General features: G+C 42.5%; 3 protein-coding genes across 4 annotated transcripts; 2 read left to right on the forward strand and 1 right to left on the reverse strand.

Annotated features, from left to right (window-relative positions):
* The first annotated feature begins 5,013 nt into the window (after positions 1–5,013).
* On the forward strand, positions 5,014–5,525 carry LOC128274167 (larval/pupal cuticle protein H1C). Its single transcript, XM_053012274.1, has 2 exons — positions 5,014–5,025; positions 5,190–5,525. The coding sequence occupies exons 1-2, from the start codon at positions 5,014–5,016 to the stop codon at positions 5,523–5,525; spliced, it is 348 nt and encodes a 115-aa protein (XP_052868234.1).
* Positions 5,526–14,751: 9,226 nt separating this feature from the next.
* Positions 14,752–16,126, forward strand: LOC128273819 (cyclin-dependent kinase inhibitor 1C-like). Its single transcript, XM_053011874.1, has 3 exons — positions 14,752–14,763; positions 15,305–15,664; positions 15,866–16,126. The coding sequence occupies exons 1-3, from the start codon at positions 14,752–14,754 to the stop codon at positions 16,124–16,126; spliced, it is 633 nt and encodes a 210-aa protein (XP_052867834.1).
* A 175-nt stretch (positions 16,127–16,301) lies between these two features.
* On the reverse strand, positions 16,302–17,550 carry LOC128273052 (Golgi SNAP receptor complex member 1). Of its 2 annotated transcripts, none has more exons than XM_053010964.1 (5): positions 17,485–17,550; positions 17,357–17,408; positions 17,008–17,282; positions 16,640–16,935; positions 16,302–16,576 (listed from the first exon to the last, which is right to left on the reverse strand). In XM_053010964.1, the coding sequence occupies exons 2-5, from the start codon at positions 17,376–17,378 to the stop codon at positions 16,474–16,476; spliced, it is 696 nt and encodes a 231-aa protein (XP_052866924.1). In that variant the 5' UTR covers positions 17,379–17,408; positions 17,485–17,550; the 3' UTR covers positions 16,302–16,473. The 2 variants fall into 2 exon arrangements, with proteins under 2 accessions (XP_052866924.1, XP_052866925.1); XM_053010965.1 differs by having other exon boundaries at positions 17,357–17,432; positions 17,485–17,537.
* Positions 17,551–18,033: the final 483 nt, after the last annotated feature.

Genomic DNA, 18,033 nt, shown 5'->3' on the forward strand with positions numbered 1-18,033 from the left:
CGAAATTAGAAATAAATAATGATAATTGTGGGTAATTAGCACAAACCCCCTTCACGAACGTGGTGTGGAACACATCATGGCCACAACGGAGCTTCCCACTGGTGAAACACATAACGTTTATTGCTATACTTTTGAAGTTTGAATATGGAATTATTCTTAACTTTGATGTTTAACACAAAGATTTCCCTACGTACATGTTCAAAACAAAATATGTACCAAGTGAACATTTACAAAGTGTTGAATACGTTTCGTTTTTTGGCAATGTTTTCGTTGTATGAAACTATGTAACTTCTTTGTATTTTAAACTTCATTGCACTGTATTGTGAACAATGTTGCACAGCTGTAGAATTTTTAGTAAAATTGGGAAAATAAAAGCGGATTCAAATGTGTAATTTGAATAATCAGTTTAAAGTTTTTGGTGGTATTTTTATCATTCTCCTTCAAATTAAACTTTGCTAAGCATACCCAATTACGCTACATACTAATTTCAATTTACGCTACATACTAATTCTCTATTTTTTTGTTTCAGAAACAAATTTGGATTCAACTAATGAAAAACAATCTTTTCGGCGCTAGGGATTCGGCCATTCGAGACGAACATTCGGGAGAATCAGCTGAGAAGCATACACGTGCTGAAACAGTTTTTCTTCACCGGAAAACTGGCACATGACGCCTTTTTCACTTTAACCTTCAACATTTTTTTTTTTGCTACGTTTGCACCTCTTCGCAAGATCATAAATATATGATAAGAAACTCTCCGTGACCCTGTATGCAATGTAGCGTATTTAGATGTTAAGGTAAAAGATAGTTGAACAGTGTGACCCCGAAACGTTGGTGTCGTTGATCGTAGAATTAATTTCCAGGATTCAAGACTCTGCTATTCTTCTTGCGCTCTAAATATATAAATGCACTCAGAATATTACAGTATAAATAACACTTTCTTCGTTGTTTCCATGTTTCTGGCACATAATTTACACATTCATTATTGCTTTATTTTTCAATTCTGATTTACAGCTACACACATTTCTATTGTAGATGGTTGTGTTATATAGTTGATGACATATCTAACCAAACGAAAACGAATCATGAAGACACACATTCTCCAACGATTTTAACGAAAGAAGGCAAAAAACTCAAGTCTAGGAACGATTGAACAGGACAACCAGGACCTTTCAAAAGCGACGTTTTACGAACGGGCACTTTGTAAAGTACGCAACGAAAGCGGATAATTTCATTTCGGGCAAAAAAAACAAGGGACAAACCGCAACGTGCTAATATAATGCACAATGAAACACAACCATATTCCAAAGAATCTGATGGTTCATTGTGTTTCAAGAAATTCAATTTCTCAAATGCAATAGTACCAAGTTGTCGTCGTCGTGTTGGATTATTTGGATTATTGTGGCGGTCCAGTCGAAAAACATGCCATGAAACCAAAATCGAAGAACCTCGCTAAAAAAACATGGTACAAAGCTGCATACTTTCTTCGTTTGTTCTTCTTCAGCACTAAGTATGCCAATGACTACAGACGTTTGTATTCTAGCGAAACCGTTGGTCCTGTCCATAGAAAAAAAAACATATAACACAGCATGGGCTGGGCGAAGTGGCCAGAATGTTTTTATTTTACCGAGTATTTTTTCAAGTAACACCAAGTGAGTGTATAGACCGTCTCCTTTACATTAAAACCAACCAACGTAACTACGAAGTAACGTAGCGATGCTTGAAATTACAAACGGGCTTCTTGTCCCGGTGTAAAGCTCAATGTTGTCGAAAATAATTGAAATAAACGTCTAAACCATTGTCATCGGAAGAGCAATGACCTACATTTAAAGCTTAGCCCCACAGGTAGGTCAATGAGAGTAAACTGGTCCCAAGTTTATCGAGCATTGTAGACACTAAGGAGCGCAGTGCCGCCGCCGGTGCTGCAATCGCTTACTATCCGGCGGCTGCTGTTGCACTCAATAACTGCAAAAGCGACTGAACGCCTGCAGCTAGTGCACGAGCATGGGCGTCGGAGCATGGGCGATGACGAAGCACGTGCACGATAGCAATTGCTATGTAGCTGCAGTGAAACGCACGCTGAAAGGTCGCGCACCCAGCTTGCACTTCGGATCACCGCTTTCATACGTAAGCATGGTGCGTGCAGCAAACCAAAATCCCGTTGACGGGTGTCTGTGGTCTCCAAAACGTTCTCCCGCGGCAGTGACTGCCCTAGCGGTGCGTGCAGTTTAGATCCGTTGGTCAATCGTTGCCCTTTCGAAACAAATTCTCCGAACCTTTGTCGGTCTCATCGTTCGAGGCGATATCCTTCGCGTGTTGTCGCGCGATCTCGGCGCGGCGTCTGGCCATATTCGGCTGATTGAGTTACGCGGGACAAATTGTTTTTTAATTGTTGTAACACTTCATTACAGCCGAAAGCAACGGCGATGATTCTACCAACGTCCTGCCACCCTTACATCGGTACGATCGGCCATTCTGACACGATCAAGCGATCGACCGATCTGATTGCGTAGAAAAATTAGATCGCCAGCTCCATATGCGTCGAAAATGTGAAAGGATCAAATGTCACTGCCGGCACCCCGCTCTCTTTCGGTTCTGTATCAAAACGCGCATTAATGCTGCCAAGCTTTTGGGCTTGTTTTGAAGAACCAGCTCTCGTTGGCGGGCTCCGAAAGAGAATATATTGCGCAAATGCTTGGTAAAGCACTCTTTGACTGCCCGTGAAGTTCCAAATACTTATGCTCTGGCCCCACAGTGCTCCAACGAGGCTCGACCGCTTTCCTTCTTGCGTATCTCGCAAGCGTATCACGCCCCAACAGCGGCCGGGGCAAGAACCAGTTTTACCGCGTGTTGGACCAAGTAGTGCGCCCAGCCCACGATTTGCTGTTTCGATTCGCTTTTAATCCAAAAACAGTTATATGGGTGAATGCGCACTTGCCACGTCGGTTCCAGTAGCCAATGTGGTACGATTTGTTTGTCTTCCTTTACGCTGAACGAGAGCATTGTTTACCATCAGGTCCTAGCACTATGCTAAAACTTCAAAATTCTGAAACAAGCGTTTTCAGGTGTCGATAAACTTTTTTTCTCATACTGCTCTTTTCCTATGAAAAGGATCTATTGATTTTAAGGCCTTTGTTCGAGGTTGCAAATGGAAGTTTTTCCTACGATAAACCGTACAACCTGTTGCCCGTATACGGTGCTTCCTTTTCTGTAGGTGTTATACTTCCATTGCATAACCGCTAATGACTAGCGACAGCAAGGTTTTGTTGTGCGTGTCACTAGATTCGTTGCGAAACCATGTTTCCAAACTCACAGACCCACTCGTAGATTAGCTACCAGAAACTGATCACTGAAGCTATTTATCGGATGTCAATCAAGCGGTAAGAAAAAGGAAAAATCATCCAACGGTGCACGCCAAAGGCCTGGACACACTGGCGTTACACCGGCCGTAATCAGAAGTCAATAAAACTCACCGGGCATTGCATCGTCCTTTTCCCTTGGCAGGCGGCAAGAAAAAAAAACGGTTGCATCGCGATGCATCAGCCGCGGGTCCGAATGCGTAAACACACTGCAACCCGCGGTTGTGCCCGGCAAAGACGCTCGAAGACAGCGTTCGTTCCAAGTGCGGCGCTTTTATTATTCTTGTTTTGCTTGAAACTCTTAATAAGGAGCGCCGGAGCCGTGATGGAGGTCGCGGTGCTCCGCGAACGTGTTTCGTGAACCGACAGATCTTATGAAGCTGATTGATGCTTTACCCGGTCCACAATGTTATAAGGTCAATGTCATCCTGCTAGCCGATCCTGGTCGGCGTTTTGGTAATGGCGCCCGCTGCAGCAGCAAAAGCGGGTTTTTGTCGCAAAGTCACACAATGCATACACGTGCTTTGTCCATACGCAACGTACCTCCCAAACAGAGCATACACTAAATCGGTGTTTACTCCATGACGCTGTACGACGAAGTGGAAAAATCTCACGATCGATTGATTGCGAATGCTATGTGCGTACACTTGCAATGGCCTTATACGTTCGATATCAGACAGTCAGTCATCAGTCGACAATCTAACAGAAATCAAACTAAGCAACTAGAAGATTGAACTAAGTCAGCTTTCCTACATTCTTTACCGAAATGCTCTGCACTGCTCTGGCACATTTACCATTCAGAAACTAAAGATTGCCGCATTAGAACATGTATGTAAAGATCACCATGTCGCACTAAATATCTCAAATAATATAGAGTTTATAAGAGTGAGCTATATAATTTATACTCACCCAGACCATCATCAAGATTTATGGTTCTTTCTCTATTAAAATATATCCCGAGCATGCTATTTCATTCTGAGCCAGTTCAATGCATTCTAACATGAATGGCGTGAGATTTAGACTAACTTTCGCTTTCGTGCAAAAGCCACATACGACATGGGGCATACATATTAAGACTCTTTTGCAATTTCACCAGCTCCTTAGCCCAGTGGCCCAGTGACAGTCCGTACGGGTCGATAGTACACGAACTCGTGGGAAGCGAAGCTAATTGAACTGGGGCGCAAATGCAGCAACATCACCTGTATCGGATACGTTAGGCGGTTCCCTTCTGTTCAATGTTCATTACCTCTAAACACAGATTTATCACGCTGCACACCAGTGCGTGCCGATTTCTGGCCGATGTCACCTGCCACCGGGCCAGACAGGGCCAGACAGGGCGCTGCTGGTGGGGAATCTGCAGACGGTAGACCGGTGTGCAATCGCAAGACCTGCTACTTTCATGACCTGTCCCTTTCCATCGATCGTATTCGGACCTCCGCCGAGGCTCGGTGACACTCGCCAGATAGAGCGATCCTCGCAGCGCCCAAGGTGTAACAGTTTTGGGGCGTGTTTGGGGCACACGGTGCGTAGTATATAAGGACCGATCAGCAGCCGCAGACCGTACCATAAATCTCACAAAGTTCACGAACCTAGTTCAAACCAACCGTGTCTGCGCAAGTGCTCCGTAGTGTCAGTGATCTGTGTCGGCTGCAAAATGAAGTTCTTGGTGAGTTGGTGAGCGACACGCAGTCGAGCAGCATAGTGATCTTAGTTCAACATAAACGCAAACTCGGGAAACAAACATAGCGACCCGATTCCGGATAGTGCTGGAATTGAATTTGAATGAGCAAGCCACGTGACGCGCGGTGATCATGTTTCGATTCCTTCCAGGCTGTTGCTGTCTTTGTACTCGTCGCCTCCGTCTGCGCCGAGGAGCAAGCAATGGAATCGATGAAGTCCAAGCGGGGCGTCCACCTGGGATTCGGCTACCATCATGCTCCAGCCGTTGTATCCCATTCATATGTCGCTCCCGCTCCAGTGTATGCTCATTCCGCTCCGCTGGTCGCGGCTCCTGTTGCATACCACGCTCCGATCGCCAAAACCTATGTAGCCCACGCTCCGGTAGTGCATCATCATCACCTCGCCGCCTACCATGCTCCGTTGGCCGTTGCCCACGCCCCAGTGTACCACCACGGCGCCGTCTACTCCACTCTGCACGGTCGCTAAGCGGAATAACGGACCGGCCGCCCAACGGCAATCTCTAAGAGTATGCGTGTGTGCTTTCTTTAGCTCAATAAAAACCGTTTAAAACTATCCCACCACCTGTCGCTCGACATTATGAATTTGTTCGCATCCTCCGAATTTTACGTCCCACATTAGGAGTTCTGTTCCGAAAGTTCCAGTAAAGTTGCATTTATTAACATTAGATAATAAGGTGAAGTGGTGCGAAAGGTGAAATTTGAAGCAAAATAGTAGTGCACAATGATGTTTCGTGTGTTGTAGCATAATTCGCTAATCGCATCAAAAGTTGAATAAAGGGGAAGTACTGTTGTTTTAATATGAAAATGTTAAAACGCAAAACAACGTTGTTGGAGGTAGGGGTATGATTTTTTTAGAAACCGTGGGATGCAGGATTCGTTTTCCTTGTCCTCTGGGGATGGGATGAACGGGACGGGATGGGAAAATTGTTTCATTTATTTCTTGAAATTTTGACGTTAAAGTTTTGTGTTGTGGTGGTCAGTCAGTCATTGCTGACAAACATTTGTGGAAAGAATTTCCAGGCTAGTAAAACGTAACAAGTTTGAACCGTTCCTGAACTGAGTTATCGTGGGTAATGCGTTCAACAGCGCAAGCTGGATTGAATTACCGGTGGTGTTACACAAGACGCGGGTTTTGTACTATTTATGCGCTGTACTCAAGATCTGCTATGGGGAACGGAGGCTGCTAAATGACACCGCATCAGGATCTTACTGCAAGTAATAGCAGAATTTCCCGAGGATCCCATTCTCGGACTGATCCTGTGAAACGTAATGTATGATGGGGTTTTCTGACTGAAGGCTAAGGTTGTTGAGTTTCCATATGATATCATCTGCATCCTAAGGATGACAGGTGCCCTGTCCCTGAAAGAAATGTAGTTGGACATGGCGTTGACAATCGACAGTATTGATGCTTGGGAAAGGTCTGCAGCTCGCACATAATAAAATTGAGGTGATGGCTGTTGTCAATCTGAGAGTTGTTGTTTAGGATGCACATTGGCATGATTTGCGTGCGTGTAATTACACTTGCACCTGTTCTCTCTTTGTATCCCAAGCGAACACCTCTAAAGCCAAGAGTCTTATCAAATTGATACATCAAAATACAGACCACATGTTTTGTTTTGAGACACCTTAATTAAATTGGTTTACTTGATTACGTACGTGCACTGTGCACCCTTAGCCAACGGGGATGATATCCGTCGTGGGCTGCTGTTTCCTTCTCTCCTTGTTTAATCTCGACTTCCTTCATTTTCCGAACGAGACATTACTTATCTGAACCTTCGGCTATGCATCTGCTGCGATTTTGTAACGTATACCAATTCGAGAACGCACGCACGAGACTTCGGTATGAGCTACTCCTCATAGTACTCATCTACGATGTCAAAGTTTAACAGTACTAATTCCAAAGAGTTGCTTCGACTATCCGCTCCAAGAAGAACAGGAGCTCGATTTGTCACAGATTTTCTTTTGCCGCCGTGCCGTTGTTCACATTCAAATTACGAGACTCTGCCAAACAGACGCATACAAACGGGGAAACCAAAGATTCTACTGCAATTGGTTACTCCATCTGTACTCAACACCCCAGATGGAACGACGCCAAGGTCAACTTCAATCACTAAGCACTTGGTAAAAGACCGATGAATCAAGTACCCGCGGGGAGTTTTCAATTATCAATCACACCAGGCGGTTTCCAGGCGAAAAAGAAGACATTGCTCACCGGGTTTTAATGAATTACCAGGTTGTGGTGCAGTGAATTCTTGCAAGGAGTACTATTTGGGTATTTTGAGACGATTGTGTAAATCAATCCGTCAAAACCGCAAGGGCGAACAACTCGTGGATCTTTTACCACAATAACGTACCGTCACACAATTTCATCATTATCCGGGAGTTTTTTCTCTAAAAACAACGCAAACACCGTCCTACAAACACGGAAATCGCCTGATTTGGCATCCTGGGACTTGTTCTAATGGTCTAATGGAGATACCAAGTGTAGTGTTGCGAACGCAGCATTCATTTCCATCACAAGAACTAGCCCACGGGAAATGGAAACGCGCATCGTTCCCATCCCATAGAAAACCCATAAATAACCAGGCCATAAATGTCTCTCGGGAAGACTCAGAACAGGATCTAACTAAAAAGTAATGTTAAACAGACGTCGCTAGAACGGGAATTTACATGTAAAGCATGTCAGACGCACATCTGGAAGCACTTGCTCACGAAGGCAGGGATAGAAGAATCCTAGAACAAGCACGATGCGCGCAGGATCAGCGACGCACTTGAAACATGAGTCAATCACGAAGGCAGGAATAATGAAAATCCTGAGTCCAACGTACGGTTCATCGCGTCCGGAACGTGTGAGGATGAAGGTCGTTTGGACGGTAGATTGTAAGTGTGAGAAGAGGATTGCGGGACAAACTCGCGTACGGCGAGCCCCGCAGGCCATGTACTCGGAGTGAGTGCTTTCTCACGTAGGGCTGCCTCGATTCTCACCTTGAACGAGATGAAACTCATCAACTCGCGATTGCTTCCTTTCCGCAGCCGATAGGGCCGTGTTGAGGCCAAGCTGGAGACCTGCATTCTTAAACGCCTTTGAGCGCGGGTTCTTCAAGACGTTCGTGCACCCGATACAGCTCCATTGGAGATTTATATGCCGCTTCACCTCCTGGATCAGCGGCAGAGGAACTTGGGAGCATTCGTCATGAACTAAGGCGTCACAATAGACGCAGCAGATCGTAGGGCATTCAGCTTCGAGCGCCTGCGCACAAGCATAACAAAGTGAGGCCATATTGTAAGCAAACACTTGGCGCCAATGAAGAGTCTTCTAGTGCACAGGCGGGGCACGATTCACGATCGAAAGAGGTGTGAAATGGGAATGAAAAAGCACTACCGAGGTATCGGAATCACCGGGAAACCTTAGCGCAGATAGGACACTACGTGGGTTTAAACGAAAACTCGAAAAACTGGGAAGAAACGGGAAAATTTCACGGAGCGTGATCGAAGCGCGTATGATCAACTTGACAGTTTGTTGTTTTGAGTAGACTAATTTTATCCGCGCGACACTAACTTCGAACTACGACTAAGTGCGAATCAAAAAGTACTCGTGCGGCGATCTCCACATTAATTAAAAGAAACACTGAACTAAAAACTCAACCAACCGTCCTACAAACACGGAAATCGCCTGATTTGGCATCCTGGGACTTGTTCTAATGGTCTAATGGAGATACCAGATGTAGAGTTCAAAAAAATGTCTTGAGGAGTGGCTCAAGCGCATTAGTGCGTTGCTGTCCATGGGTACTACTTTGAAGGAAACGATATCGACTGTGAACAATAAACATATATCGCACACTTTAGAAATGAATTCCGGGATCTTGTAGTAGAAGGTAGTATTTAATATAAGGTTTTTCGAAGTATGGCGTTGTCGTTCCATGGCAATTAAATCATGGTGCTCATTCTTTTAATCAATAGTAACACCGGAATAAGATGACTAAAATAACACTCGATTGTGTGTCGCCTATCTTCACGCTCGCTCTTATCGAATTTCAACCGAGATATTTCTTCAGTCCCAGCAAACCAAGCCCGTGGTGGTGTCCTGTGTATACTTTTTGGAGCGTTATTCCTCCGCCATAAACTTTACCGTAAGACGGCAAGAACCCACCATACCCGTAGGCTGGCAATGGGGCTACTGGAGCGGGTACTACCACAGGATGCGGGACTGCAACCGGATGCGGGACTGCAACGGGCTGCGGCACTGCAACAGGATGTGGCACCGGAATTGGCTGAGGGACCGGGTATGGCTGTGGTACGGGGACACCGACCGTTCTTCAAAGAAAATTATATATGTAAAAATTATATTCAACAGTGACCAAGTGACAGGATTGTTGTTACCTCGTAACAGTAACTGGGTATGGTTGAGGCACCGGAACCGCAACTGGATGTGGAATACGGACAGGAACAGCAACCGGGTGTGGCACAGGAACTGGCCGATCGACCGGTACGTGCACAGGATAAGGCTGGTGTACTGTTGTCACAATATTCCGTGTGACAGTAGGTGTCAGGGCAATGGGTGGAGGAGCAGCGGCAATCACAGGGCCAGGAGCAGGAAGAAACGGAAGCGGGCCAGGAGATGGAAGCGCTGGAAGAGCTGGAAACGCTGGGAGAGCTGGGACAGCTGGGAGAGCTGGAAGAGCCGGCAAAGCGGCACCTCCAAATCCAGAAGGAATACTAATTGGTCCCCCTAGACCGATAGGATCGATCGAGCTCCCATATGGCGCTCCAAATGGTGCCCCCAATTCTAGGCCGAGGCCATAGCCATGCCCATGCTCAAGGGCTCTTTTCTGATGTACTTTACCTTCCTGCTGTGCCGCACCATTGACTCTAGCAATGGCCAGGAATAAGAGAGCATAGAACACCTAGAATAAAACAACGTGAAACACAATGCAACACCGCTTCAGTAAGTGCACACTTTGTACAAGGGTTGAGATTTCAACAATAATTACTATCGTGGTCTTCATGACTCCGGGATCAATCACTCCTTGCTCTGGTTCGGACCTACTAAACTCCACGAACTGTGCTACTGATCTACTGACGAGTCTATCACGTCTGGTTATTTTTATAGCAAATTCAACATGCACCTTAAACGCGGAAATAACGTTCCATCTCCAGTGGACTAAAATCTGTGTCGAATCCGGCGCGTTGCTCCCTTACTCCCTTTTGGATACTGTTGGACATTTCATTGAAGAAGTTGGCTATGGTTCCTCTGAATCTTATTCGGAGCAGTCCGTGTCATAACCGCTCCAATTAAGTGTATTTCATCATCCGCTTGCTAGCCCATTTTTGAGCATCCCAGCACTATCCACTGTCTAGACGACTCCGGCAGCTGTCCACGAGATTCGAGTTTGAGTTTCGCTGTCCGCCGGGAGGTATGGGAATGGTTGCCCATCTATCTGACCGGCAGAAACGTATCGCGGTGAGACTACCGGCTTTACGTACCATATCTGTGCACCATCGCAAAACCCTTGTACGGCACAACGCCCTATACCAAAGAAGCAAGTGCACCTAAAGAAATTTCTACTCTAAACTGGAAGGCAACACGATGCATAACATATAACATAACATAACAAAATTTGACACTTAACCGGTAAGCATGTGTTAATATAATAAAAATGTATAGTTAGAATTAAAAAAACTTCACAAATAAGAACTTACATTATTCTTACGTTTGCAAACAAACGCTCGTTGTTACGTGTTTTGTGTTATGTTTTACAAAGTCCGCTGAGCCACAAAGCTTTTGACACATGCTTACCGATTAAGTGTCAAATTTTGTTATGTTATGTTATGTTATGTTATATGTTATGCAACGTGTGGCACCACAGATAGACGTGGGGTGTTGTGTCACGCAGCTCTCCACTAGGAGACCGGACGAATCGAGTGCTCCACTGGAATGGTGAAGCTTAATTTTTCTAGACCCTGGAGTCCCGGAGTACATGGTATGGTTGTTTTTTCTTGAATAGCATGCGTGTTTCAATGATCTCAGATCTCACAGAGTGATCAGGAGAAACCTACAAAGTAACCCAGCGTGCCTTACGTGTACTGATCAAATCCATTGCACGAATATCAAACTTTTGAGTATCCAACTTTTATTAAACGTTTTTTAAGTTATCAACTGTTTAGTTGGATCGTCCATAGATCATCCGTCTGCGCTGCATCGAATTATCGGATGTCATTCGAATATTTGACAGTTATGTTTTTATTATTATATTTTGATTACAAATTAATATTGAAGCGGACGTTTGCATTCCTCATTACCTGATTTCAAAGTCAAATTGGCAGAAATAACAATGCTAGCCCGTAATATGAAAGCATGGATACATTATGAATGTCCTAATACATTTTGGTTGAAAATGATTAACGCACACCAAACACCTGTAGTTGTTTCGCAATTAATCACTACGAAATAAATCACTTTGATTCACACGAATCTTCCCCCACCCGACGACCGGTAATACATCTACCCTTTGGGCAGTGAAAGTCTCCTTAGCTTTCTTATAGCAGCGGCATGGCCCAACGAATAGCTTTGACAACTTGGTAGCTGCTTAGTATTTCTAGGCGCGCGTTTTATGCATTCCGTTCACCTTCTACAGATATCGCACCGGGTCAGGTGTGTCTCATGCGTTGTCATCATAATCGCACGTTCGATAAGCACCTGATTTTCAAACCTATTACTTGTGCAGGGCTTTCACAGTGTACCTGTACACGATTACAACATCATAACTGTTAAATTTAACGGGTGCCTATGGCATACACTTCCTATTTCCTTTCTAAGTGCTTTTCAATAAGACGTTTTTATTCTCATCTAAAAGTGACTGAAAAATTTTACTTGTTGTCAACTATCACATTTGATTCATCCTAAAAACCACCGGTTTAAAATATAAAACATCCAATAAAATTGAATTATTAAGTGGTGTTGGAGAGATGAATGTTGAACCACGAAACGTTAGGGATCCAGTTCATGAATATTAATTTTTTATTGACACATTCCATTGACATTTCGCATTTTTTATTTTTAAATTAACTTTACGAAAGATCTTTTCATTGGTTGTGTTTTCCTTACCACAATGATTCAGTGTCCGAGAAACATGACCACACATCAGAATGGCAGTGGAAAAGCACGGCAAGCAAACAAATTAAATTCAATCAAAATATTTGTTCAACTATCATTCTTTTTGTGCTATGTGGGATTTCTATTTTTTCTTTTTGTGCTCGTTTATTGATGTGCATACTCTAGTCGAAACTGTACTGTTTAATTAGTGTTCGCCAACTTTTGATGTATTATATCAATGCCATGTTCCTTCTGATATCTCCTTTATCTGTGTTATTATTAATAAACAACAACATTGCTAAAGAGGTATGTATTGGTAAAAAAAATTGTAGTCCTAGCTTCGCAATAAGGTATGGTATAAATTTGCTCTCTTGAGTAGTCTTTATTATTCATCAGCAGCACATTGTTTAAAAAAAAGATGTCCCGTCGAGTTGTTTAGTTGATACAAAACGATGAAGTTATATGAGAAGAAAATGTTTTTTTAATGAACAAAAATTATGTTCCAATCTTTTATTAATCTAAGCGCTTTTTCGACGAGTATCGTGTTCTAAAATCTGTACGAATCTCAACGAGGAGTATGAAGATAAGTAGTTTTATTATTCACTATTCTGCTTCAACTAGCAAGCGTAGTTAAGCGCAAACGTTATCAAACGCTCGACTATGTGATTGTTACCCAAACTTATTAAATAATACAAACCGCTTTCTAAGAATTGAGCACGCTGTCTTATGTACAATAGACACGACTTTGACCGTGGAATGCCTAAGGCATCCGGTACACCAAATGCAAAACGCTGATCTTATTCATGAGGTCTCTTGCTTCAAATACAATTTAAGATATTCAGTAACAAATGACATTTCCCACGTAACAACTCCAACGTTGTAAGTGCTATTGATATAACCTAAGATGGTTCACGCAGAAATAAATAGTAAGAAGCGTGAGTTTAAAACCCGTTAGCCACATTTTACATTTATGCGAACATTTATCTATGAAAAGTATGCACAGTATCGCATCTATGGTAATACAGTAAAACAAACAAACACAAACAACAACGAGACAGTGCAATAGAAAAGTAATCTAGTAGAGATTGTACAACTGTTTTGTGCGAACTAGCGGGAAAAACAGGTCTTTTCCCCATTGTATCTAGGTCAGTTTACAAAGACTAAGCTTAAAGTAGTCTTAAATAAGTTTTTAATAGTAAACAAGCAGATTTATTCGGTTAAGCTTCCCTTGTTTGAATTATAAAAAATGAATAAACAGAACAATAATTTAATGAATAAATAGATTGTAGATTCAGCAACGGAAAGACATATCATCCCATAAGTTCTAATTACGGTCATAGATAACATTGTCGATCATTTAACATTGTTTGTCAACTTATTCTAACTTAACGAGATCATTATCATGACATTGGCAGCTAGCACTACCAAACAGTATCGCAATATCGAATGCAAAATCATTGCAATAGAAACAGGTCAAGTGTACGTGTACGAAACATCCGCCATTAACGATTGAACAATACAGCACCATGGGAACTTTCTTACCAAGTCCAAATATAATGTTGTATACGTTGCACAATCATTACCAAGCAGTAATTGGAATACACGATAGTTTCGCACTATCCATGAATTGGTCGAAACGCACGCAATTTCACCTGATGTAATTCAACTGTCTGTTGGAAACGACTGATAGATAGAGTTGCGTTCAATTTCGGACAACTCGGAATAATTAACATACCATCCGACTCAGGCCCTCATGGGTGTTCCAGCGTGGCGATCTATTACGGCCAGTTTGATACTCCAGGGAAGCGCTGCTAATCAGTTCCCTTCTCACCTGTAGACTCTGCCAGGTACACTCACGATTTTCGCCTTGCCCTCGAAAGCAATGGCAGCAGGAAAAAATATGTCACAAACATTTAAACAATGTTATTGTCGCCAAAAAGCCCCATTCCCCTAAAGATGCCCCACCTATGATCACGTTCATCAATACAGGCACATTCCGAAGCAAATTACTACACCGCTTCACTGTCGAAACGCAAATAGTGTCCAAATGTACTACGCCTGGAGGGAGGTACCATCTCTATAAGATTTGAAGCAATCGATGGAAAACAATCACTTAACGATTGAACGTTCAAATTTAAAGGTGGACTGCCAGAAGAAACCCGCGATAACATTTGATACAAAGTGCGCTCGGTGTTCGCATGTTGCTACTTTGTGTATAGTTGAAAAAGCAACATTTCCTTTGCTCGTGTGCTAGTGTGTCATAAAATACTTTTATTAAAAAATTACAAAAGTTTGTTCGTCAAGTCAATTGACAAAAACACAAACAAAGTTTGCACACGGTTATCAACCAACATACACGTGAACGTGAAACAACACAGATCGTGAACAGTAGGTGCCGGCAGACCAGAAAGAATACAAACTGAATCATCACGTGCGCAAAGTTTTCTGTTGTAATCATCGTCAGTTCTAAAGCGCGATTTCGCTGACAACACGAAAGAAAGTGAATTGCGCTTAACCAACGTCTCATAACTACCACGCTGAACGATTGTTATTCGAAGACAGTGACACAATTCCACAAGCGGACCAAACAAGCCTGGAAATGAAAGTTTTGGTACGTGGTAAAGCATTTTGATGTACTCGGTCTAAAAATAATTCCAAATCTGCAACGAATTGTGATTTAATAATTTCTTGAACTGTTGTCAGCCCTGACTCGGTTTATTTACATTTTCCTTCATGTTCCACTCGCTACATGGATTCAATTTTGGCAAGTTATTTCTACCAGTGAGCTTATTACTCATCGCATCATTTTAAATCCTACAGTAAACTCAAACTGCTGAACAAGAGCCCATACGGCACGAGATTTATACAAAATCATTACTGCGTAACTGAAAATCATTCATACGACATGGGCTGAAAATGGCTAGAACTGTCCGTATTAGTTTAAATTTCGTGTCAACGTAGTCCTTTTCAAATTTTTCAAAACAAACATTATTCGTAGGATCGTAAGAACTCCTGCTCCTTTCCTATAAAGTCAGCTCTAAGTTAGCTATCATTTCTAAACTGTTGCATCGGTAATGCTTTGTTATAAGCAAATTTCGGAGAAAACTTTTTTGTGTAGACTGTAATGTCGCCTTTCTTTCAAATTACCCTAGGCATTGATGGTTCTTCCGTTGGCATTGGTATATGCTGGGAGCAACACGGATGTCGATAGCATATCACTTTTGGATCCAAAACAGCAGAGCGAACACCAAACTACGACGTTAGGAACTAAAAAAGAGAAACGAGGAATTTTCGGGCTCGGAGCATACACGCCTGGTTCACCAGTTTATGGACACGGTTTTGCTCATCATGCACCTCATCTGCTTCCGCCAGCAGAACCCCTGGCACCCGTTGCATTCGCCGCTCCACCACTGCCTGATCCTTTCGGCCCTTATCTTGGAGCTCATGCTCATACGCACACTGTAATCACAAAGAAAGTGGGAATTCCTATTCCAGCACCATACGCGGTGCCTGTGGAAAAACCATATCCTGTACCAGTGAAAGTAGGTATCTCTAGTATAATTCATGAATCTTGTCCAGATCTAAACTAAAAATATCTTTTAATTTTTATTATACTTTTAACATTAAAATTGTGCTTCCAATGGACCATATTTAAATTTCGGTTTTCATCTGATTTTTTCTCCTACTCAATATCGCTTTCTTGCCTCTGGCAGATTCATGTACCAGTAGCCGTGGATCGTCCATACCCAGTGGCTGTTCCGAGACCGTACGCCGTCCCTGTAGATAGGCCCTACCCAGTGCCAGTTGATCGTCCTTACCCAGTGGCCATTCCGCATCCGATTCCAGTCCCAGTCGTCAAGCACGTAGGCTATCCTGTCCCAGTCTCTGTTCCTGTGCATACCCCGGTGGTAATAGAAAAACCAGTGGTTCCAGCAATTGGACCAGACCCATGGGCTACTGCCAGGTTGTGGTAGAACAAAAATAAGATGCGTAAGATTTCGTCTAACTCAATCTAATACATGACACACACAATGTTGTACATTCGTTAAAAATAATACATTAACTTATTTATACAAACGAACAAATCGACCCATACGAACGTAAAACATACCATGAACAAGAAAATACAGTAAACATATTATAGTGTATCACAATTTTTTTTATTTATGGTTACCAATATTTTTCTATACATTTCATTGTTAATGGTTTTACTTTTCTTGGACTTGTTCCATCTTTAAGATAAAAATCGCATGAAATATGCTTTGCAAGTTATTTTTCTCCGCCCATACCATTAGTTGTTATCCGTTTCGTGCCTTGGGAGTCAATGAAAGGCGTACAATAATAGTAAAATAGTACAAACTGCGATCACTGCTCCAAGTATAAGGGATTCTCTTCGCTTCCGAATGTTGATCCGTTGAATTAAGCTACATTTTATTACGAAAATGGATTAAATGATTTTCGTATAAATTGGATGCGCTATCACTTACCTTGATATGAGCGGAAATCTGTTGGATATATCGTGCATTCGCGTTTGGAACCGTTTTAAATGCTGTCGCTGTGAAGACAAATGTTCCTTCGTTTCCATCGCTATACTGATCTGGTCGTTCACCAGAGAGCTAGAGTTGTGAAGATGGGTATTTTCCTTAAGGTACATGTCCCTCCGGCTGAGGCCGGATGTTGACGGTGAACCCGCACTTCCCAATCCGGAGCCACGCAACAGCTCTTCTCTTTCCATTCGAGTCGTATGATTGGCCTGGATTTTCAAATACTCCTGTCGGTATCCCTGGAATACAGACGTAGACAAGTTATTAAATCATTTCGATTATCTATTCCGCGTATTGCTTCTAGGGCTTACATGCAGTATCTCGCGGTGCCTTTGCAGAACGTGTAATACTGCAGTTCCGCTGTTTGGAATTTCCGACATTTTTTCATTGATATTTGATAATTTGTCTAGCATTTGTTCTATTTCTATTGATAAGGTTTCGAATACATGATCACCCAGAAGTGGCGACGTGTCGGAAGTGCCTGCCGGAACAGTTGCCGCACTAGCAGCACCAACACCGACTTTATTGAAGGCAATTAGCTTCAAATCGATGTCGTTTTCCAAGTGTCGGGCCTGCTTTCTTATACCTGTAAAAATGGCAAAACAAGGTGTATGTATCTCAACTAGACGGTGTAGCAGGAGCAAATCAACTATTACTCACTATCCCAATCGTTGGCGACCATCTCGCAGTTGTTAGCGGTAGAAGATGCTTTCTGAAACAATCACAACAGCAACGACTTTAACAACTTAACTTACAAAGACAACAAGCTACGCAAATAGAATAGTTACTTGCTAACTGCAAATTATTTCTGTGCAATGCAAGACACAGCTTCAATTTGTAAACATCGCTGTGTGGTCAGAAGAATCCCAGAGCATCATCAGTCAATTCGTCACGACGCGTTTATACGAATGGGTGTGAACTTTGAAACCAGTTTGAATCTATCGAACACTAGTTATAAACATCGCATGTCCTAAAACGGGCTGTCCACTTGTACTAACTTGAAAGTAACATGACGGAATTTTAATTTGTTCTTTTATAAGATTTGGTATATAATAAAACAATTGAACTTTATGAATAAACAAAAATAAATACAACTTGAAGAATAGTGTTTAATTTAATAATGTTTAATAATGTTTAATGTTCCAATGTACGCGATGATTCTGATCGTATCGTGATTAAAAATCCGAATTTCAACTGAAACTGCATTGATAAATGAAGAATAAAAATATTAACATAAATGAAACATGGTAATGAATTGCAAAAGAATGCCGAATCAAACGAACGAACGAATTCGGTGAATATTTTGTTTTAGTACTTGCGCCTTTTTTTTCTTAATT

Source organism: Anopheles cruzii, chromosome 3, assembly GCF_943734635.1.
Source record: "Anopheles cruzii chromosome 3, idAnoCruzAS_RS32_06, whole genome shotgun sequence".
NCBI lineage: Eukaryota > Metazoa > Arthropoda > Insecta > Diptera > Culicidae > Anopheles > Anopheles cruzii.